The sequence below is a fragment of the Canariomyces notabilis genome (assembly GCF_033297395.1).
Source record: "Canariomyces notabilis strain CBS 508.74 unplaced genomic scaffold N656scaffold_2, whole genome shotgun sequence".
In the NCBI taxonomy this organism is placed as follows: domain Eukaryota; kingdom Fungi; phylum Ascomycota; class Sordariomycetes; order Sordariales; family Chaetomiaceae; genus Canariomyces; species Canariomyces notabilis.
This window is the reverse complement of record NW_027041824.1, coordinates 686,819-709,456: the sequence shown is the minus strand read 5'-3', so window position 1 is coordinate 709,456 and position 22,638 is coordinate 686,819. Positions and strand designations below refer to the sequence as shown.

The 22,638-nt window shown below is 53.4% G+C and overlaps 7 protein-coding genes across 7 annotated transcripts; 5 read left to right on the top strand and 2 right to left on the bottom strand.

Moving 5' to 3' along the window:
* Window positions 1-589: 589 nt before the first annotated feature.
* Window positions 590-3,348, top strand: N656DRAFT_774450 (uncharacterized protein). The gene is made up of 6 exons (XM_064814272.1): window positions 590-715; window positions 775-980; window positions 1,041-2,425; window positions 2,490-2,692; window positions 2,765-2,881; window positions 2,954-3,348. Exons 1-6 carry the CDS (start codon window positions 614-616, stop codon window positions 3,077-3,079), a joined length of 2,139 nt encoding a protein of 712 aa, XP_064673810.1. The 5' UTR covers window positions 590-613; the 3' UTR covers window positions 3,080-3,348.
* A 708-nt stretch (window positions 3,349-4,056) lies between these two features.
* On the bottom strand, window positions 4,057-6,088 carry N656DRAFT_794564 (uncharacterized protein; the record flags this gene model as incomplete). Its single annotated transcript, XM_064817297.1, has 2 exons — window positions 4,057-5,769; window positions 5,825-6,088. 2 exons carry the CDS (start codon window positions 6,086-6,088, stop codon window positions 4,057-4,059), a joined length of 1,977 nt encoding a protein of 658 aa, XP_064673809.1.
* Window positions 6,089-7,555: 1,467 nt separating this feature from the next.
* Window positions 7,556-11,026, top strand: N656DRAFT_702048 (calcium-transporting P; the record flags this gene model as incomplete). The annotated part of the gene is made up of 5 exons (XM_064810990.1): window positions 7,556-7,705; window positions 7,765-8,956; window positions 9,009-9,842; window positions 9,876-10,334; window positions 10,422-11,026. The coding sequence occupies 5 exons, from the start codon at window positions 7,556-7,558 to the stop codon at window positions 11,024-11,026; spliced, it is 3,240 nt and encodes a 1,079-aa protein (XP_064673808.1).
* Window positions 11,027-12,163: 1,137 nt separating this feature from the next.
* On the top strand, window positions 12,164-14,480 carry N656DRAFT_765234 (uncharacterized protein; the record flags this gene model as incomplete). Its single annotated transcript, XM_064813390.1, has 3 exons — window positions 12,164-12,280; window positions 12,339-12,602; window positions 12,663-14,480. The coding sequence occupies 3 exons, from the start codon at window positions 12,164-12,166 to the stop codon at window positions 14,478-14,480; spliced, it is 2,199 nt and encodes a 732-aa protein (XP_064673807.1).
* A 3,566-nt stretch (window positions 14,481-18,046) lies between these two features.
* N656DRAFT_702190 (COG4-domain-containing protein) lies at window positions 18,047-20,597 on the top strand (the record flags this gene model as incomplete). The annotated part of the gene is made up of 2 exons (XM_064811001.1): window positions 18,047-19,324; window positions 19,374-20,597. The coding sequence occupies 2 exons, from the start codon at window positions 18,047-18,049 to the stop codon at window positions 20,595-20,597; spliced, it is 2,502 nt and encodes an 833-aa protein (XP_064673806.1).
* Window positions 20,598-20,877: 280 nt separating this feature from the next.
* On the top strand, window positions 20,878-21,477 carry N656DRAFT_774443 (uncharacterized protein). The gene has a single exon (XM_064814271.1). It carries the CDS (start codon window positions 20,947-20,949, stop codon window positions 21,424-21,426), a length of 480 nt encoding a protein of 159 aa, XP_064673805.1. The 5' UTR covers window positions 20,878-20,946; the 3' UTR covers window positions 21,427-21,477.
* Window positions 21,478-21,669: 192 nt separating this feature from the next.
* N656DRAFT_231850 (uncharacterized protein) lies at window positions 21,670-22,395 on the bottom strand. The gene is made up of 2 exons (XM_064808967.1): window positions 22,162-22,395; window positions 21,670-22,032 (listed from the first exon to the last, which is right to left on the bottom strand). Exon 2 carries the CDS (start codon window positions 22,020-22,022, stop codon window positions 21,720-21,722), a length of 303 nt encoding a protein of 100 aa, XP_064673804.1. The 5' UTR covers window positions 22,023-22,032; window positions 22,162-22,395; the 3' UTR covers window positions 21,670-21,719.
* Window positions 22,396-22,638: the final 243 nt, after the last annotated feature.

The following is a 22,638-nucleotide window of genomic DNA, read 5'->3' as shown; positions in this document are numbered from 1 at the left end:
TTTGTTTGGAGGTTGAGGGGAGCATTGGAATGGCGTTGTATGCTCATGGCGTTGGAAAGCTAGGTATAGAAGGTGCTGAAAATAACTGATTGCCTCTTTGGAAGCTTTGGCCGGCTTGATCGGGGGAGAGTTGTGTCCGGTTTGTCCTAATACACCGTGGTTTGATTCCAAGCGGGGAATCACAATCCCACCATATCGACTCACCGGAGATGCCGGGCATGATCTGGTGGGATCTTCTCGCACAGATATGCAACCTATAGTCCTTACAGATCGAACGAGATCTCCTGCCTACCTTACCTAGGAAGCGATGAAAGGTAAGAAAGATGATGGCGGCTATTCGTGGGTGCTTTGAACTTTCCTAGTGCGGGGTCAGCCATCTTATTCAATACCCCTCCCGCTATGAATGGCATTGGATGTACTGTGTAGGGAGCCCGCTGATATCCGTAACAAGAAGCTTAGCAGTGTCTTTCGCGAAAGCTAGTTTCACGCTTGCAAGTTTGGGCTCTTTTTTGTCCTTTCTAGGCGTCCAACTTCGTTTCCAGTTTCATCTTTCCTTCTCGTCACATCCCACATCTTACATATAGAGATATATATCACCTCACACCAAGACAGCATGACCGTCACGGCAACCAAGTTCACCCCCAAGGTGATGCTCTCGGCGCCGCGTCGGTCGCCGGGAGTCCCCAATGCGTCGGGCACCCTAGCTTTATATACGGTTCATCTCTCCTAGATGTTTTGAGAACTTAACAGTGCATTCATTGACTGGGCCCCCAGGTGTCGACATATTCCTTCGACGACCACAGAAAGACGTTCCAAATCAGAGTGCTCCGCATTCAGTCTGGACTGTCGGAGGTTCTGGTCCACGATGCCAAATCCAGCGAGCCTGTGTGGCTCAGTGAAGACGAGTTCCTCCACCTGAAGAGCTGGGACGATGGCACCACAAGCATCATGGTGCGTCGAGCACTATCCCCGAATGACCCGTAAGTCTTCTCGGTCCGTGATCGTTTGTGATATGATACTGAGACTCAGCCGCGTGCCAGGGGCTATGAGGTAGCCTCCATAAAGGCGCCCATATCCAATGTCAAGGTCAAGAAGCTCCCTAATGGCACAATTGCATTTGCCTGCTCCGCCCTGGCGACCCCCGATGGCCACCTGTACAATTCCGAGACGGCCAAGAAACCATATTCCAGTGCCAAGGTCTATACGAGTCTCTTTGTCCGTCACTGGGACACATGGACGACCAAAAACCGCAATTCCATCTTCTTCGGGGTACTCGAGCAGCACGATGGCAAGTACTCACTGCGAAATGGTGCCCTCACAAATGCCCTAGCGGGGACTGATCTTTCCTCGCCCGTCGAGCCCTTTGGAGGCACCGGTGACTTCGACATTGGCCCGGCAGGGTTGGTATTCGTGGCTAAGAACCCGGAGCTCGACCCTGCCATCTACACCAAGACAGATCTTTACTTTATCCCCTTGGAAACCTTCACCGAGTCCAAGGTCCCCTCCCCACAGCTCATCGAGACTCCCGGCCTCGAGGGCTACTCAAACAGCCCCGTGTTCTCCCACTGCGGTCGCAAGGTAGCCTTTACGCGCATGCGCAGCAAGCAATACGAAAGCGACAAGCCGCGGCTGCTCCTCATACCCGACATCACCGACCTTTCCCAGTCAGTACAAGAATTCTACGCCACAAAAGACGGCGAAGGCGGTTGGGACGCCCGGCCAGAGTCCATAATTTGGTCGCACGACGACTCCAAGCTCTACGTCACCGCCGAACGCTGGGCGCGGACGCTCCTCTGGCAACTGCCCTCGGACCCGGCCAAGACCGCCGCCGCCAACCTGCCCACGCCGCTCAAAACCCCCGACGGCAGCGTCACCAGCTTCCACCTCCTCCACCGCAACTCCCAAGTCCTCTTCGTCACCACCACCTCGCTCGTCGACAACAGCTGCTACTCCCTCGTGAACCCAACCGCCACCCCACCCTCCTTCTCAATCCTCTCATCCAACTCACGCCAGGGTAAGACCCTGGGCCTGTCGCGCGACAGCGTGAGCTCCATCACCTTCCCTGGCGCAGGCGGGGAATATGACGTGCACGCGCTGGTGGTGACGCCGAGCAATTTCGACCGCAGCAAGAAGTATCCGCTGTGCATGCTGATCCACGGCGGGCCGCAGGGCGCCTGGCTCGACGCCTGGAGTACACGCTGGAACCCGGCTGTTTTCGCCGAGCAAGGGTATGTCGTGGTCTGTCCCAACCCCACGGGGAGTACGGGCTATGGCATGGCGTTGCAGAATGGAATTAGGGGACAGTGGGGTGGCAGGCCGTATGAGGATTTGGTTTGTTGTTTGGAGTATGTTTTGAAGGAAATGGAGTTTGTGGATGGGGAGAGGGCGGTGGCGTTGGGCGCTAGTTACGGGGGTTATATGATCAGTTCGTATCCTTTTTCTTTCTTTTTTTTCCCCTTCCATTTGCTTTTGCTGACTGCTGCCCGCAGATTGGATCCAGGGGCATCCCCTCGGCCGCCGGTTCAAGGCGCTGGTCTGCCACGACGGCGTCTTCAGCACGCTGAATCAGTGGTGCAGCGAGGAGCTGTTCTTCCCGATCCATGACTTTGAGGGGACCATCTATGACAACCGCGAGGCCTACGAGAAGTGGGATCCGGCGAAGTTTGTGAATGAGTGGGTGACGCCTCAGTTGGTGGGTATTTGGTCTTTCTTTCTGCTTCATTCTTGGCCTGCGTTGTAGCTGACTCGGTGGTGGCCGCGGCAGATCATCCACAGCGAACTGGACTACCGGCTGCCCATTACCGAGGGCCTGGCCCCGTTCAATATCCTGCAGGCGAAGAAGATCCCCAGCAAACTGCTGATGTTCCCAGATGAAAACCATGTAAGACTGCTGTTCCCTCCCGTGTCTGGCGCTCTCGCTTCTATCAAGAATGGCTGCTAATTGATGCGGTAGTGGGTTTTGAAACCCGAGAACTCGCTTGTTTGGCATCGTGAGGTGCTAGGCTGGATTAACAAGTATGCCGGGGTGGGGGACGAACAGGAACTCGCTGACCAAGTGGATGGGTTGAGGGTGGAATAGAGATGGCCATCTTTGGAGGACTCACTTGAGCGAGTCTGGAGAAAGCAAGGGAATTGGTTGTGAGCTTATAGCACCAAGTTCTCTGAACCAGGTGGCATCCTAAAGATATGTTAGGGATATCATGTGCAGTGATAAAATGCACACAGTAAGGTGCAGAAGATTGGAAATGCACCGATGGTTGATATGTGTGCTCTTTACTGAGATGGTAGGACTTCTGATTCTCACATATACACGACAAGATCTGTATCTAAATAGATTCAATTTGTGCAGACTTTCTCCTTTCCACAAGCCCAATCCCGCAAACATGCAGGAAGGAGCCGCACATCACCATCCCGATAACACCATGACAACCTGTATATACAGGGCAAACGACACGATAATAATCTTGTACTCAGTCAATATACTAAGCTAAGTAGGCAGTGTACTTACTACAGCAGCATAGGTAAGGTAAGGTAAGGTATCCTACAGAAAACACAGCCATTTCCACGGCAGGGCCAAGACTGAGCCTACTCACCACGATCAACAATACCGCCTTTCCCTCCCATCTTCTTCTGATACTCCGTTTGCCGCCCGGCCAATACCTTCGATACAAAGCCACAGAGGAACAACAATGAATCCCCCAGTTTTCCGCTCCATTGAGCCAACCAACCAACCCATATTTTCTCTTTTGTTTGTTGTTTTCAAGACTAAACAAGACAATGATGACAATGACCAAAGCCTTCCAACATCCATTGGTATCTTCCAGTCTTCCCCCCGGAGCGCCAAAACGCCACTCGGTCGTGTTGACGACCGGACCGCCGAAAGAACGAAGGGAAGAAAAATGACAAACCCCCCCAATCCACCCCCCCCGCCAACCAGACAAGACTAAAAGAGGTGCCAGTAAATGCTGTACAATGAAACAGAATTAGACCCAAACCAGGCCAAGTATTAGTCGCAAGCCTGTGCATGAAGGAGCATCCAACAAGAGCAGAGCACTGTTACGCCTCGACAGCTACCGCCGCGGCAGTCTGCACAGCCGGTTCGGGCTCATCGCCCCGCTGCTGCTGCTGCTGCTGTTGCTGCTCCTCGTTGTCACGGGCAATCTCGCCACCGGCTTCACGCTCAGCCCAGTCACCCCACAGACCGCGCTTCCCACGGACGCGGATAGGGCCTCCGAGGGTGCCTTCGGGCTGCTCAACCTTGATGGCATCCTTGGTCGCAAGGACAAGGCACTCAAAGAACATCTTGGTGGCGTCTGCTTTTGTCGTCTTCTTCTCCGGCAAAAGGTCCTGGAACACAACGGCAGTCTTCTTGCGCTTGTCGGCGTTGGTGGCGGCCTCGGCGCCAAAGAGGTCCCGGAGGATGTGAACGGCGTGCTTGGTGCCGATGGATACGGGGCCACTGTCGGCAGGGTGCACAATGGGCATCGTTGTCTCATCGAAGGCAGGCATCGGGCTCGTCGGCTCGCCTCCTCTTGACCCGGGTCTTTCGTTGGACTCATCTCCGTGGAAGACAACCGTGTCGTCTGCGGGAATCTCCAGGATCGTGCCATCCGCCGCGAGGCTCTGGTTACCGCCGACAGTCCGGTCCAGGCCAAGCACAGTCTCGTCTTCGGGGAGCTCGAGACGGGGAGACTTGGACCTTCCTTGTTCCTCTTCGCTGTCCATGTCCGCCACGCCGCTGTCGCGCTTCCTCTTGAGCTCGTTCGGACGGATGGAACCAAGAGACAGAAGCCCCTTGAGCTCGGGAGCCCACCCATCACTGCGGCCCTCAAAGAGGATGTTGTTGACAAACCCGCCGTTCTTGTGGAGATCCATCAAGCCGGCAATGTAAGGATCGTGAGCGAGAAAAGACTGAGGCTTGATGATATTGTCGCGCTTCGACTGTTGCTCCTTGATCTGGGAGTTGGATAGCATGGTTTGCTCATCTGGTTGGAGAAGCCTTCTCTTCTTGTGCCGCTGAGGGGCGTGGATGGTGGACGCCGTCGGGTCATCGCCTGGCTCGTACATATCTGTGTTCGTATGACGGCTGTACTCCATTTCAACCTCCTTTGCGAACTCCTCATCGATATCCGATAGCGGCGACTCGGAGATGCGTGCACGGCTCATATCCTGGACAGGGGGCTGCGGCATGGCTGATTGGTCCCCAAGGTTGAACTGCAGGTCATCATCGCCCATCTGAATATCTCCTTCGCCATCGGCAATTTGAATACCATCACCGAAGTCCAGGTCAAGGCCCAGAGATGGCTCGCGCTCTCGGCGACCCTTGCTGGGACCGGCAACATCCAATTCGCTAAATAAGTCCTCCTCGATCGGCCTGGCATCGGGCGCATCTCTGCCCATTTCCACACTCTTGTCCATGAGTTTCGTCGGTCTCTCGTCAATATCCATACCAAAGTCAAGTTCCAAATCGAGGTCATCCATGTTTGCAAGAGCCAGCTCGTCATCGTCCCCAGTTGTATCTTGAAGAAATTGACTGTTGTTGAAGTCCTCCTGGAGGTTGATGTCGCGGTTGCTGGGGCGACCTTTTCGACTACTGCTCGCCGGGGTCGCAGTCACTTCTTCGAGTTGCGAAGCGAGGAAGTCTGAGCTGGGAGGAGGTAGCAAATCGAGATTATCATATGGTGTAATTTTATCAGGGAGCATGAGAGCCTCCTTATTTTGAACGTGCAGGTTCGTAGGTATGTCGTGGTTCCCGGTGGACCGGAATGCCTGGTTACGGTCAGCAAGCGGTCGCGACTGCCAAGGGAGCGACAGGGGCAGGTACCATTTTGATTTTCATCAATGCTTCGTTGCAATCATCTAGTAGATAGCGGGCCTTGCGGCTATATATGCGGACGACACCGAGCAGCAGCTGGCCGCTGAGGCGCAGGGCAAGAGGAGCTTCATTGGGCGCAATGATTGCATCGACACTGTCCTGCAGGTTGTGCTGCAAGATCTGAACCTTGGAAACCTTGCGCTCTTGGTTTGCTGAAAGCCAGGCCTTGGCCAAGGGGCCGGTGGCGCTGAGCAGCGTGCCCGACCAGAACATGGCGGCGAGGACAGCAGATCAGCAATGGGAGCAGTCAGCGACGAGTAGCTGGTACTATAGCAATTGCTCGATTGATTGTCGGATTGTTGAAGGCGTATTCGCGCGCCGAAAGGGACGCGACGGGTGGGTTGGTGGTGACTATGGGGGGCGGGTGGTCGGAATGACAAAGAGGTAAACAAGTTCGAGCGCGTTGCGTTGTTTGGGCAATGGCGCGTGTCGAAAGCTAAAGGGGGTCCTCGGCCGTCATCGACCAGCGCAATCGACACAAAAACGCGCAGTCGCTGATGATGTTGGTCAGGGGCAATACGGCAGGCTGCAACCCAGATGCAACAAGCAAGCGAAAGGCGATGGTTGAGATACAGCACGGGGTTGAGTGGTTCGGAAGAGAGTGAGGGAGGGGAGGTTCGGAAGGTGGGAGATCTGGAAATGTGCACTGTCCGGTCGCCCGCTAGAAAATCCAAGCCCCAGTGAAATTTGAGAGGCTGGTATGGCTCCACCAGCCACCGTGAATTTATTAGCGCGTGAGTTACCGGCGCTCTGTCCATTACATCAGCCAAAACCAGAAAACGGCTCTTGGCAGAGAGTCACGTGGGCCCCATGGCACCAGGCAAGACTTGCAACAGGATCCCACTTGAACGGAATACCTAACGGACGAACATGTGTATCCAAGACCCTTCTGTCCGTTATTAGGAGATTTGAAGTCTTTGCAAGTTGTTAGTCCCATGCTAACTTTAGATTACACCAGGTATTGTACACAGTGCTATAAGATTAAAATATTGACCTCCGTACGTCATGTTGCAATCTCTGTATCCAGGCCGAGCGAGGTATTCCCCTTGGTTGTTACCTTTCCAACTAAAACTACATGATTGTGTTCCCGGGGCATTCACGTCCCCGCTCAAGGATTTGACGGACTAGCAACGGCTAGTGCATGTGCAATTGCTTGATAGACTCGATAACTAATTGCCTAGCTGCCATATCCAATGCGACCAAATTGTAGCCAGCCCGAGATGGTAGAATTGGCCACTTACAAACAAAAGAATCGGGCTTGCATGTCGTTGCTGGTTGCTGCCATGCCAGGTCCAGTGTCACTTCTTTCAGCCTCATGCTAACCCCCTGTCACAACGCTGAACGCCCAGAGTCGAGGGCCTTGGCACCTAGAACGTAACACGTCCCACCGACTCGTTCCAGCAGGTTTCCGCCAACGTGCATGCTGACTGAAACAAAAAAACGAGAGAAAAACATCCAGTTTCCAACAGCAGCAATGGTGTTGTTTCCCTTTTTTCTGTGTATTGATTGTATTCCAAATCCTTCTTTTTCCATCTGAGAGATTTGCACTGGCAGGATTTTACTGCCTGCTGCCGCTGCCGCTGCAGCCATTCATGACGATCTGCTTGGCCAACGACTCCGGTTTGGGGTCCTCTACGCCCAGACCCTTCGATCACATTCATTTCTCCGTCTCACCCTAATATGGATCGATTCATCCGGAAAGACGAAGACGATGCCCTGCCGCTATATTCCAGATCGCAAGAAGGTGGGATGCTGGCAAGCCCAAGGGACTTGGAACCGTCGCGATCCAGTTCGAGGGCGAGCCATCGCACAACGTCTGCCCAGTCCAGAGTAGGCTCCATTCGTCGCCCCTGTCGATGGGCGCATCCAGACTAACGAGGGTACTACAGAGTGTTGCCGACGAATACTCGTTCCTGACGCCGACCGAAGTCGCCGCACGACTGAAAACATCACTAACACATGGCCTCACCCCTGGCGAAGCTCTATCGAGGCTACGCGACCATGGCCCCAACGAGATCCCCCACGACGAGCCCGAGCCTGTATGGCTGCGCTTTCTCAAACAATTCCAGGAGCCCCTAATAGTATTACTCTTGGTCTCTGCTGGCGCATCGATTGTGGTGGGGAACATGGACGACGCCGTAAGCATCACGGTAGCCGTGACCATTGTGGTGAGCGTGGGGTTTATACAAGAGTACCGCTCCGAGAAGTCGATCGAGGCGCTCAATCACCTGGTTCCTAATCACGCCCATCTTGTGCGAAAGCAGGCACCCAAGGGGTCGTCCGGATCTCGCTCGCCAAACTGGCCAGGGGCCGGCGACAAGACCCCTGACCTGACTGACGGCTCCATTACCCCCGAAGAAGAGGTCCTCGAGGCAACCTCATCCAAGGTCATGGCTGCGCAATTGGTCCCTGGGGATCTGGTGGTCTTTACCACTGGCGACCGCATTCCCGCCGATATTCGGGTAACCAAGGCCACCGACTTGACCATCGACGCCTCAAATCTTACGGGAGAGAACGAGCCTGTCAGAGTTACGGCCGGGGCACGCCGCCGAAGCGGACCCGGACTACCCAGCTACAACAGCACAACCCTGCAACTGCCCAGTCCTTCGTCTGCCACACCTGCCAATGGCGCGGCGGGTGATGCCAAGAGAGATGATGGAGCGCAAAATATTGCCTACATGGGAACTCTGGTGAAATCTGGCCATGGGCAAGGTATCGTGTTCGCGACAGGTGGGAACACACATTTTGGAACAATTGCAACGAGCGTCTCGGGCACTGAGAGCCCACGGTCGCCATTGCAGGTGTCGATGGACGGACTAGGGACCCAGTTGAGCAAGATGTCCTTTGTCATCATTGGGCTCATTTCCCTCATCGGCTGGTTTCAGGGGAAGAAGTTGCTTGAGATATTTACCATTTCGATCTCTTTGGCTGTGGCCGCGATCCCCGAAGGTCTCCCCATCATTGTCACTGTGACCCTTGCCCTGGGTGTTCACCGGATGGCTAGGCATAATGCTATCGTTCGCAAAATGCCCAAGGTTGAGACTCTAGGATCCGTCAATGTAGTCTGCACAGACAAGACGGGTAAGCCGAATTCATTTATCGGCAATAGCTTGATGCGTTAACATAAAAATAGGAACCTTAACAATGAACCATATGACGACCGCAAAGATGTGGTTCTTTGGTGTGGACGACGCCTTTGACGTTGATTCCGATGATGAGGCGACTGAGACGAAGCCCGATCCTGCTACGCTTAGAATCTTGCGCATTGGCAACATCGCCAACAACGCACGCCTCGCGCGCAAGTACACTGAAAACGGTGCCGCCGCCAGAGCCGTGCTGTCCTCCACGCAGGGTCGAGATCATGCCTCGACATACACACGCTGGGTCGGCCAACCGACCGATGTCGCTATGCTTGACCTCCTGGATCGGTTCAAGGAGCACGATATACGAGATTCGATCGGGCCCCGAGTCAGTGAGACGCCCTTCAGTTCCGAACGCAAATGGATGGGAGTCACAATTGGCACCGAAGGGGGGAAGAGTGACAAGGAGTTTGCCTACATCAAAGGTGCAATCGACAAGGTTCTCGAAGCCTGCGACTCTTATGTCACGAAGGACGGAAGAGAAATAGTCATGGACTCGACCCGGCGGCAAGAAGCCTTAGACGCGGCAGAGAGAATGGCAGCCCAGGGTCTCCGAGTCCTGGCTTTTGCGAGCGGGCCTGTGACAAGGTCCGCAAGAAGCAGATCTGCTGTGGCTAGTGGTGGGAGCAACAGGCCAGAAAGCCCAGCCCCTCACGGCGTAGAGGAGCATTACAGGGGTCTCACTTTTGCAGGTCTGGTAGGCATGAGTGATCCTCCCCGGCCAGGTGTCGCACGCTCGATCAGAAAACTGCTGCGTGGCCGTGTCAAGGTCATCATGATCACTGGCGATGCCGAGACAACGGCTGCCGCGATCGGCAAGCAACTTGGTATGCCGATCGCTATCCCAACCGAGCACGCAGCGAACCAAATCACTGTCAAGCCAGTATTGCGCGGCGACGAAATCGACAACATGTCTGAGGAGGACCTGGCGAGGGCGATGGACCATACGACCATCTTCGCCCGGACCAACCCCGACCACAAGATGAAAATCATCAGGGCGCTTCAGTCCCGTGGCGATATTGTCGCCATGACGGGTGACGGGGTCAACGATGCGCCGGCGCTGAAAAAGGCCGACATTGGCATCGCGATGGGCATGCACGGCACCGACGTTGCCAAGGAGGCGGCCGACATGATCCTGACCGACGACGACTTTTCCACCATCCTCCACGCCATCGAAGAAGGAAAGGGCATCTTCAACAACATCCAAAACTTCCTAACCTTCCAGCTCAGCACCAGCGCCGCCGGCCTCTCTCTTGTCCTGATCTGCACCGCTCTGGGGTTCAAGTCGCCTCTGAATGCGATGCAGATCCTTTGGATCAGTAAGCCTACCATTCCCAACCCCCCCCCCTCCCCCCCTTCCCTTGTTAATTGGAAACCATTCCATATCTAACCACGCCACAATCCAGACATCATCATGGACGGACCCCCAGCCCAATCCCTCGGCGTCGAGGCCGTAGACAAGGACGTCATGAACCGCCCCCCTCGCCGCCGCAACGACGCCGTGCTGACGCGGCCCCTCGTCGTCCGCGTTTTCACCCAAGCCGCCATCATCATGGCCGGCACCATGCTGGTCTACACGCGCGAGATGCTTGAGGACGGCCAGGTGACGCGCCGCGACACCACCATGACGTTTACCTGCTTTGTGCTCTTTGACATGTTCAACGCGCTGACGTGCCGGTCCGAGTCAAAGTCGGTCCTGCGCGGCGAGGTTGGGTTGTTCGCGAACGTCCTCTTCAACTGGGCCGTTTCTCTCAGCCTGATGGGTCAGTTGCTGGTTGTCTATTTGCCTTGGTTGCAGGAAGTGTTCCAGACTGAGGCGCTTGGTTGGAGGGATTTGCTGGGCTTGGTTGTGCTCTGCAGCAGTGTTTTTTGGGTTGATGAGGGCAGGAAGTGGTGGCGTTATGGTAGGAATGGTGGTGGGTGGGGGGTTACGGGATCGGGAACGGGAAGGGGCGGCAGGAGGGGAGGAGGAGGCGCGTTGGCTGCTGCTGGGTATAGTCAGGCTGTTTGATTGTTGGACTGTTTACATAACTGGCAAGCAAGCAAGCAAGCAAGAGGTATGTACCCGTATGGGTTGGGATGAGCGGTTTATATATACATTAAATGAATGATAATAGACGTATGATCCTGTGGGTTTCGAGTGGTTTGTATGATTGAGATATGGAACAGGGTTGGCTGCGGAGCGTGGATGGAGTCCGTTAGAACTTTGTCAAGGTTTGCTGGCCTGTACTTACGCATCATACCCAGACGGAGATGGACTCTCGAACACGCAGCGAATTGTTGTATTGTATACGTTAGGAAGTACGAAGGTATGCGCGTTCAGTATGGAAGAGGGTGTTGATCGCATGCAGTCAATCGAAATGAACCATCCCTCACTAGTAAACCTCCTTAGATCACATTTGTATAGGGCTGTGAAGTGCATGCTATGGTGAGGGGCATACCTAGGTACTTGCACTCTGCTTTCCCAGAGCATGGTTCTCGGGTCAAGGCTGATCCTGTGAGAGCAGGTTGCCTTGTTGGTTCCTGTCCGTTGTCTTACCGAGGGAGTTGGTTGTAGCCTTGCAGGTCGGCGCTTGAAAGTTGAAACACTACCCCTCGTTACCCTGGTGCATACTCTAGCAGTCATTATTGACTTATACGCGCCGGCCTCAAAAAGCGACCTCTTTTCTGATCGCAACCTCCCTTCCGCTGCAACGATGGACCTAAGGTTGAGCGTCTCGGATCTTAAAGTGCCCGGCAAGGCTTGTGCAAGCGCCCGCCTACCTCCCTGGCCTCGATCGGGGGGACGGTTGGGCCATGTGTGACCTACAACGAACGGCCATACGCGCGGATTCAGCGTCAGTCTGCCTTGCATCCGTGACGCAACGAGGCCTACCGTGTGCTTCTCCATCAGCGAATCACCGTCGTATCCGCAAATGGACTGCCTGTTTCCTTCTGGACATCCCGTCTGCCTCGTCCATGTTGCCATACTTGCCATGGACACAAGGCAACTTATGGCTATAACATGGGGATGGGCGCCAGCCGTTCGATTGACCGACGTGTCCACGGGCTCAGCGGCCACGCTTGTCTGTCCCATCTCTTGCCCCTACCTGAATCCATTACCTGAGCGCAAAGTGGAAAGTCAGCATTTCCTGCTAGATGCTTTACCATGGCGGACAGCCCTCAAACTACCCCTGACCGAAACTCCCTTTTGAGCGACTCGCTTTTGAAGAAGATCGACGAGCTCCGGGAGAAAAACATTGGGAAACACGTTCCACTGCCCCAGGTACATAGAATGCCACCGGTTGCACTCCTGGGGAGATCGTAGGCTGACTTGCAACAAGCTTGTTGTCGTGGGCGACCAGAGTTCCGGCAAATCATCCTTGCTGGAAAGCCTGACGGGAATACGCTTCCCGAGCGACATTGGACTTTGCACTCGCTATGCAACGCAGTTCACTCAGCGTCGCGATGATGTGCCTCGTGTCGAGGTCACTATCATCCCGGGCCCAAGGGCGTCCAAACATCAAAAGAAGCGTCTGAGAAACTTTCGCAGCAAGCCTATACGCCCAGAGAATTTCCGTGCCGAGTTTCCCGCTATCCTGCGAGAGGTTTGTAGAGTCAACGATATTGGGGCAGAGTGGGATGATGCTGATATGTATTCCCTCCAGGTTAACGCTGCAATGGGAATCCGGGCCAACCTCTCCTCCAAGGATGGCATTGACTCGGGCTACTCATCCGATAAACCTAGCGATTCCCAAGAAGGGACAGTATTCAGCGAGGACGTGCTGAAAATTGAGATCTGCGGCCCAACAGAGGATTACTTGACCGTAATTGATGTGCCAGGAATTTTCCGAACCCCGGAGGAAGGGTGCACAACGAAAGAAGATATCGCCTTAGTCAGGAACATGGTGGAGGGCTACATCAAAGACAGCCGCACCGTGATCCTGGCCGTGCTCGACAGTAACATTGATATCTCGAATCAGGAAATTTTGACCCTTGCGAAGGAGTATGACGAAAAGGGCGAGCGGACTTTGGGAATCTTGACGAAGCCGGACAGAGTTAAGGAGGCGAAACTCCAGACCGAAGTGTGCAACATCGTCCTTGGGAAGAAGAAGCCGCTGACGCTGGGGTACTATGTCGTTAGGAACCGCGGCCCAGATCAGGACGATGCACATTTCAATCGCCGAGAGAAGCTCTTTGAGAAAGAGCCATGGAATACCCTGCCGAAAGAAAGAGTAGGAGTTAGTGCTCTGAAAAAGCGTCTCGCTGAGCTCTTGGGGCATATTGCTCGGCGAGAGTTTCCCCGAATGCGGAAAGACATCGATAGGTTGCTCGATGACGCAAAATTGGAGCTAAATAGGCTTGGTGCTGCTCGGGAGAACGAGCACCAGCAGCGAATGTTTCTGAGCGACATGGCAAGAAAGTTTCAGAACCTCGTGAGAGCGGGCCTCGAAGCCGAGTACGCTAGTCATGCTGCCTTCGACAAGTCGACCGATCTTTGCCTGATTACTCATGTGGTCAATCTCGCCGAGGCCTTCAGTTTGGAATTCATGAACAAGGGGCATCTCCGCCGTTTCGATGACGAGGACGAGGACGAGGACGAGAACGTGGATGAGAGGGATAGTGAAGCTTCTGATATCTCTAAGGTCATGGAACGAGTTCCACGCCTCGACTCAGAAGCGTTCCCGGAGCTTGAAAATATCGTCCTCCCTCAGGACGACGTCGAGGACCCGGAAGATGGTATCATGGATTGGATCAGAGATCTGCATTTGCGATCTCGTGGAATGAACCTTGCCACTTTTAGCAACGGGGAATGGGCGAGCGCCTTCAAGGAGCAATCGAACAAGTGGCCCAGCATGAGCAAGTCGTTCGTAAGCAGGGTCATTGTTGCGATACACAGATTTCTCGATTGCGCACTTCGTCATGTCTGTTCGGATGAGAGCGTCCGTGATACGCTATGGTCCGCTCTGCTTAAGCAGGTTCTGCAGCGATACAAGATGGGAATGGACGCTGCTGAGTTTCTCGTGTCGGTTGAGCGAGAGGGCAAACCGTACACGCTTGACAACTGCTTCAACCAAAACCGCCAGGAAGCCCAGGCTGAGAAAATAGCTGAGCTTTTGAGGAGGAAGTACGCGGGCAGGCTGGGTACTCACCCCACTATCTCGATTCGGCAAGTCCGAGATGCAGTCGAAAACAAGTCGAACCTTGACGACACGGTGGAAAAGCTGCACGACAATCTCGAGGCGTACTATACGCTGGCCCAAAAGCGGTTCGTTGACAACATCCTCAATCAGGCAGTCAACTACCACCTTCTCTTCGGCCCATCCACGCCACTTGGAGTATTCAGCCAAGAATGGGTTCTGAGGTTGGGCGCCGAGCAACTGGGTGCCATTGCAGGCGAATCCCCAAGCGTTAGCGAGCGTCGTGCGAGTCTCACGAGAAAGATCCAGGATCTGAACGACGCAAAGAGGATCCTATGCTTTTGAATGCTTGCATAGTCGGGAAGATGCTGGACTGGGGTCTCATGTATTGCAAGTGATTGCTGCTTGAGCTGCCGTTTGTAGTTCATGTCTTGATGCTTATCTTAGAATCAGACGTTTTTTGTGGTCGTAAGGTGGTTCGCGCTAGGCATCTAGGATTCTATCCTGTTATAACAGTAATCTAGCCTGTATGTATATTGGCTAGGACAGTTCCTAACCCATTTTGGGTAGGCATCTGTCTAGTATATAACGACCTATATTTCTTCCTAGATGTTTAAAAAGAACGTCTAAAAAATTAGATGCCTAGTGGAAAGACTTTAACAAGCCCTATATAAATTTAGTAGACCCTACTTATTAAAATGTATTGTGCAAGCTACTACTACTACTTATAGTAATGAAAAATAAATATAGAAGATCCCTAAAAGTAGGAGATTCTAATGATATGAATTTAAGTGTAGGTTGTCTATGAAGGTTATAGTGTAGTTACTGTAAATGTAAATCGCTAAAGGCCTTAACAAGCCTCCTAGGAGAATAACCCTCTTTAACTTTCTACCTAGTTAGCGAATAACTATGAAATTTCACTACAATGTTAATTCACTATTGCTCTTTTTAGGCAACTATTGTATAGTAAGGATTTGTACTTATATAAGAGCAATATAGCCTGGTGCAAAAAGGGTTATAAAGAGGCTTTGGTGTGATAATGTAACTGCTAAGTCTCTCCCTAGGGTTCTATGTAGCTAGGTACCTTGGTGAAGTTAAATAGTACAAGACTTTGCCTAGGAAATAGTTATCCTTTAGGTGTTAACCTCCTTATATACTGTCTATTATATAGTCTTGAATTACCTATAAGTTGTTAGTTATTTTTGATATATTGTAATAGGAAATCAAAACTAGAAAAGTTACTAAAAGAATGCTGTTCATTATATACTATTGTAACGAAGGATCAATTGAATATAGGGAATAGCCAACTGTATATAGTTGTATTGTCTAAAATCTATAGTTGAGGAAGATGAAGGTAGGTTACAGTGTGACGAATCTCGGTCCCCTAACCACTGAGAGGGACTTCTCTGAGACTGAAGGTCGGACTTATCGGCGGGGTGAGGTTCGGTAGAGCCAAAAGGTCTACAACAATTGACACAAGCAAGTGTTCACACAGTAGTAAAGACAACTGCTTGCATTGCTTACTGAGGAAGCTATCGTGATGCCCGTAGGCCTGTAGAGATGGTGAACTATATACAGCTTCCTCCAACTGGCTCGCCCTTGCTCGCCAGCTACCACGACTACCTCATCGCTCTAGGTAGTCGTCTACCTTAGTCTATCGTGATCGCCTGTGTCCGCTGGCTACCGCTGACTACCGGACGTTGGCCCCGCCTGCAGCAGCCCACAGTCCCCGCTGTCCATTGATTAGTGGTAATGCCTCGTGCTTGCCCCACCGGGTCTTGTTATACGGTTGGTTTGTAACATACAGGCACGCATTAGAGCGTAGGAGATATAGGAGGCGTAGGTAGGGCTTGCGGCCCTACCTCGCTATAACCTTTACTATACTATATAACCTTCACTATACTAACAGCATATAGTATATAGTTATATAACTAACTATGTAACTACCGTTACAACCCCCCCTTTAGAAAGACTCGACTATAAGCCTTTAGTATACTAGGCCTAGCTCAATTCCCTTTAAAACGAGGTCTTTGCAAAGGAATCCTAAATTATATACGTTTTTTCGTTGGCGCCTTGTTTTCCTAGTTCAGTCGCCTATATTAGTATATCAATCTTTATAAAGACCTTTGCCTTGGAAATCTTAGCGAGGGTTTCATTAATCAGTAGTAGTAGGTATTAGTCTTTCTTAGTTAATACATTTAACTTTTAGTAGTTAATATAAAAGCGGAGGCTTCTATTATCTTTTAAAGCAAATAGAATAGGTATAGCCTAGGGCACGTTACTGTCACGAACAGACCTTACTGGTGGCCAGCGCATGGTCACAGCTGCAGCGCAGGGAGCCGCGGCAGCCAATCGCTCAACTAACCAATCAGAATGGGTTACTAGAGAAGGAGAGTGAGCCAACATAAGGATCACTGGGATCACGAAGTGAGCCAGGTGAGCCAGCACAAAGATCACTAGGAGCAAGGAGTAATCCTCAAAGACAATCATTAGTATATTAGATAGCTAGCTATTCCCTTGGAGGACCTGCCAGAGGTTCTCTAGTAATGTGACGAATCTCGGTCCCCTACCACTGAAAGGGACTTCTCTGAGACTGAAGGTCTAACTAAAGACGGGGTGAGGTTCGGTAGAGCCAAAGGGTCTACAACAATTGACACAAGCAAGTGTTCACACAGTAGCATAGACAACTGCTTGCATTGCTTACTGGAGAACCTCCTGAAGGTCCTCCAAACGAGTGACTATCTAGCTGTATATATAATACTCTGTTCACCCTGCTCCTGTGATTATCACGAGTGACTGTCCTGTCTTCACTTTTGACAATCCATTGTCAACAGTGATCCTTTATTGTCACGCCTGACATTCTTCCCTTGGCAGTGATAAACCCTGATTGGTTCCCTAAGCGATTGGCTGTCAATCCGTCCCACGGGTCCGGCTGCAGCCTCCCTGGGTGACCAACAATGGTTATTTCGTGACAAGTAAGCAATGCAAGCAGTTGTCTTTACTACTGTGTAGACACTTGCTTGGGCACTTGTTGTAGACCCTTTGGCTCTACCGAACCTCACCCCGTTCAAGTCAACCTTCAGTCTGAGGAGTCCCTTTCAGTGGTAGGGGACCGAGATTCGTCACGATGTGGTTACATGACCAACCACGTGACCGCCGTTATAACTATAGAATAGTTGTCGGGTTGCGAATAGCTTTAAAAATGGTAGGTTGGTAGTTCTAAGGGTGTTGTATTGTTAAGGTCTTCTACTAGGCACCTCGATTATTTCCTTAGACCAGTGTATGCGGTTGGGTGGTAGGGGGTTGTGGGTGGTTTGATTAGCTGGAATTGGCTAGTGGTATGTATTCAAGTCAGTTACAACGCTGCTGGCTACTAGTACTAGGATATGTACCGCACACACTAGTCTGAATTCTGAGATAACTTGATGCTATGGTTGGGGCGAGGAGACGGAAAGAGTAACTGAACTGTCTTTTCCTTTACTCAACGTTACGTATTTCAATTCAGTTTACGCTAGTACGAAGTACTAGTATGTATTTGTACAGTACAGTAATATACGAGGCCGAGGATGAGCAACCCCAGCGGGATTTAATTACGCGGTATTTTGAAGTTCGTATGTAGCTGCCGTGGCAGTGCCTTTACGGTAGCCATTGTAATGTAATGTTACAAAGCACTGTGCCAAATTGTTCACAAGCCACTCGAACCCAACGGCAGGGGCCAAACATCGCGAGTCTTTGGAAACACTTAGCGGGGCCCTCGTCCCGAGCATCCTGGCGAACACAAGCAGCAATGCCCCGCCATTGTCTCGACGGCAAAGGCAATTCCGATGTCTGCCCTCTCCAATGGCGCCGCTACCATCTCGTCGACGACCAAGACGCCCGCTGCCAGCAGCAGCGCACCTCCTAATCCCGCCATGACATCCCAAGATTTCGACAGCAGCAACATCAAACCTATAAAACCAACCGCAACCACCACCGCCCCAACAGACAGCCGATCCCCATCATCATCAAAACCCAAAGGCGACCCCACCTCCGCCCTCCGCCATGCCACCACCCCGGCCGAAATCCGCACCGCCCTCGCAGCCCTGCATGCGCGCGAATCCGCCCTCGCTACACGCCTCACGACCCTCATGTCCTCCCACCAGGACGTATCCCGCCCCCTCGCCCGGCTCGACAACCTCCGAGCGGGACTCGGGGCGCAGGTGATCGCGGCGCGAGGGATCAGCAACGGGATGCTTTCAGGGGCAGCCGAGACGGCAGCACGACTGTCCGGTCGGGTGCGCGCGCTGGACCTGGAGAAGCGGCGGGTCGAGGAGACGCTGTCGGTGGTTGAGCAGGTGGCCGAGCTGAAGGCGTGCGTGGCGGGGGTTGTGGGGAGCATGGGCGCGCCCCAGGACTGGGAGGCAGCCGCGGGCTACATTGCCCGCGCCGCGCGCGTGCCCGACGACATTGTGCGCGGCGGGTTTGCGGCTGCTGTGGTCCCCACCGTTGAGGTGCCTGACCCGCCTTGGGTTACACTTGAGTCGGCTAGGGAGAGTCTGTGTAGTCTGTTCTTGAGGGAGTTCAAGAAGGCGGCTGCGGAGGGCGACGAGGCGAGGGTCACGAGGTTCTTCAAGCTGTTTCCGCTCATTGGGAGGGGCGATGTCGGCCTGGATGTGTACGGCCAGCATGTGTGTCAGGGTGTGGCGGGCGAGGCACGGGCGGTGCTGAAAGAGTCGGCTGTTACAGTTGGTGGCCAGGGGAGGAAGGATGGGTTGTTCTATGCAAACGCTCTGGCCAGGCTTTTTGATCATATCGCGCGGATTGTCGAGTCGCATAGCAGCCTTGTAGAGAGACATTATGGGACGGGCAAGATGGTCAAGGTCATTGAGAGGCTCCAGATGGAGGCTGACGTCCAGGGCGGCATCATATTGGACTCGTGGAGCGACGAGCGGACTGTGGATCGGAGGTTAACCGACGTCAGGAGTTACCCGTTTTCGTTCCTGGTTCAGAGCTTCCTGCCCCAGCAGAATCGCGGCTTTGGAGGGACACCGCGCGTGAACTCGCCTGCTGTGGGGGGCGGTACCACTAATACCCGAAACAGCGAGGACGAGGGCGTCAACATGAAGGAGGTCGCCGCGTTGCTGGGGGAAATTTCTGTGATTCTGGGGCGGTGGTCACTGTACTCGCGATTCCTTGCTGGAAAGTGCAAGGTAGGTTGACCCCTCAAACGTAGCCTTCCGCAACAGCTGACAGCTCCAGGATCCTGATTCTCCTGATGGGGCGCCGCTCTCCATGCCTGACGTGCTCGTCAAGTCCAACCTCAGCAGAAAGATCTCGGCCAAGCTCGTGGGCCCATACAACGAGTTAACCTTGTTCTACTTCCGTCGATCAGTCGAGAAGGCATTCCAGCTGGACGAGTCTCCAAGCGGACTGTCGTTGAACATGAATAAGCCAATAGAGAGCAACCCGCCGTTCATCGTCTCGGCCGTGGACGACGTCATGTACATTGTCAGCACGGTCATTCTACGGCAATCCATCTCGACATCCCAAAGAGTCGTTATAGACTCGGTCATTTCTACCGTTTCAAGCGTTCTTGGCGCCGATTTTGTGGGCATGATCCAGCGCAAAATGCGCTACGAGTCGTTTCCAAAAGCCGCCGTCCAAGGCAACCTCCCACCGGAGGATAAGATTATCTCATTTATCGTCCTGATCAACAGTCTGGACGTGGCCAACGATTATCTTGCCCGAATTGTCTCCAATCTCCTAGCATCCCCCGAACACCACACAAACGGCGCCGCTTCCTCTCATGCTCCGTCCCTCAAAGACTCCTTCCCCTTCAGAAACGACGCCGCCGAAGTGACGACCCGTCTCAGGAACCTCAACACCTCCTTCACCTCCAAGACCAGCGAGCTCCTCAACGAGGGCATCAAAGCCCTCTTCAACCAGGTGGTCAAGCCCCGCCTGCGGCCCGTGCTGACCGACACGTTCCGCGACGCCGACTACACGCTGACCGAGGAGGAGCTGGCCGAGCTGGTGGAGCTGGCGGCGCAGAACGACCAGACCGAGGACGACGTGCTGGAGCAGGTGCCGCGCCGCTTCGAGCAGGGGTGGGATCTGCTCATGAAGCCCATCGCCCGGCTCATGACGCCGCGCACCTTCACGACCCTGCTCGACATGACGGCCGACTACCTCTCCCGCGTGCTTGAGAAGCGCGTCTGGAGCTATGCCGGCGGCAGGACCAGCCCGTACGGCGCCATCCGCATGGAGAGGGACTTTAGCGGCATCATTGGGACGATTAGCAGAGGGAACTATGCTGTCAGGGAGATGTTTGGGAGGACGGCGCAGATACTGATGGTGGCGAATATGGAGGACGAGGAGTGGGAGGAGTTGGCTGGCGAGGGGGGTGATGGAAGTGACGGCGGGATGCAGTGGTTGCTGACTGAGGATGAGAGGCGGAGGGCGAGAAGCATTGTCAGGACATGAGGGGTGCCACGGAGTTGTAGGCGCTGATATATCTGACGCCCAATGTTGTCGGATCCTACCTAGATACCTAGGCTTTCATGTTTAGAGCTGGAACGATTGCATGCTTAGAGGGCGCGTCGTCAACTAAAAATGTTTCATTTGGGTACTATGATCAGTGGTTGTCTTGTCACTGGGAATTTGAGTAATGTGAAGATGCGACGCCCTGACATGTGTCTCAGCCCCGCGCCAACTCCCATTATCTAAGGGATCTTATCTCAAGCATCCCTTCCATCTTGCACAGCTGACCCGGACCAACTCTACCCGTATCCAACCCGCAAATGCATTGCCAGAAGACATAACCACATACAAAATGACAGTCAGCTCCTCCCACGAGACCGAAAATGAAAATGATAACCTCCTCCAACGCTGCTGGCGGCAACAGTCCTGTCCCAATTGTCTCGACACATCCCGCTGCAGCTGGTGTCCCTTTGTATGTATGCCCCCTCCCCCTATCTTCTCAGCACTGCCCACTCCTCTTTGGTCCCTCAACTCCCAACCTGATACCCAAACCCAATCTAATACAATTTACTTACCAACCCCCCAAAACGGCACATTCAAACCCAACAAAGACACAGTCCTGCACCCCAAACACATATCCCTTCCCACTCCTCGCGCCGGCACACGACGAGCACATCTGCCCGCTGTGGAGCGAGCGCTGGGAGCTGCGCACCCGGCCCTTTGGGTGCGCCGTGTCAACCGTGACGAGTCTGAGTGTGCTTGTCGCTGTTGTCTCGACATTACTGCTTGTGGGCCTCATATTGGGCGGTGTGACACTCTCTCGGTGGGGTAGGAGGCGCCTGCGGGACAGGGGCTGGTGGTGGGAGCGGACGTGGTGGTGGTGGAAGGGGGCTGGGGGGTTTGGTTTTGCGAGGTGGAGGTGGAGGTTCTGGGGGGGAGAGGGCGTGGCACCGCGTGAGGAGGAGGGGGAGGAACAAGAGCAAGAAGTGCCGTTGCTGGCGGGTGGAGAGCAGACCGGGTCATAGATAGCTTGGATAAACGGATTGTAGCTGGTAAAGTCTTTTGTAGGCTGAAAATATGGATTGTATTGGATTGTATTCTGGCCAATTGGCGGGTTGTGGCTGTCTAACCCGAGCTAACCGGGGGAATGATGGCGACCTCGTCGCCTTCTTGGATGATGATTTCCTGCTCTGCCGCTTCACCGTCCTGTTGCTCGCCGTCCGGCACGTCCACATACGCCAGGTTTATTGTCACCAGGCTGTGGTTGAGCACGCTCGCCCGGATCCCCTTGTACCGCTCTTCTAACGTGTCGAAGAGCTTCCGCAGGGGCAGCGGCGCGGGCAGTGCCTCGACATTCTTGGTCGTGTACGAGCCGGCACTGGCAAAGTACAAGACGTTGAAGTGGCCTTTGGGCGGCTTTGGGGTCATGGTTGCCTAGCTTTCAGCGGAGCGATCGTTAGTGCCATGAGCTGAGATGAATTGCGGAAGACTCGGGGTGGAACGGTGTTGGTTGTCAGAGATCTTGGTGATTAATGAGACATCAAATTTGTTTTCAGGTAATACATGCTGATTGATGCATCATCCAACTGAGAGGATCAAGTAGAGGCTGTCGACTTACATTGTGTTTGATGGGGGGTGTTGCGGTGTTCGTGACAACAAGCCCCCGTGGGCGGGATTTTTCAGGCTCAACTCCTCGAAGTTGCCATCACGTGCGTTACCTTCTTGAGAGTGGCTTACAATATCTCGTTGATTTCAGTTCCCCTGTTGCCCAGCTATGCAGTGCCGACGACCGTCGATGAGAAGGCACGCAACAATGGATTAATCACATGCGGCCTCCTTAGCAAGCGGGCGGCATTGCGATGAAGGAAAAGAGTTCAGGTCGAGTCGTTGGATTTTTTGAGAGAATTTATCTTGCGAGCAAGGGCGATCTGATTGGATGGAGAGCAGTCGGTGCTCCACCTGGAGCAGCATCAACAAATTCAACATGGGAGAGAATCAAAGAATGCATATCTAGCATTTGGGTATCGTTGCAGCAGCCTGATCG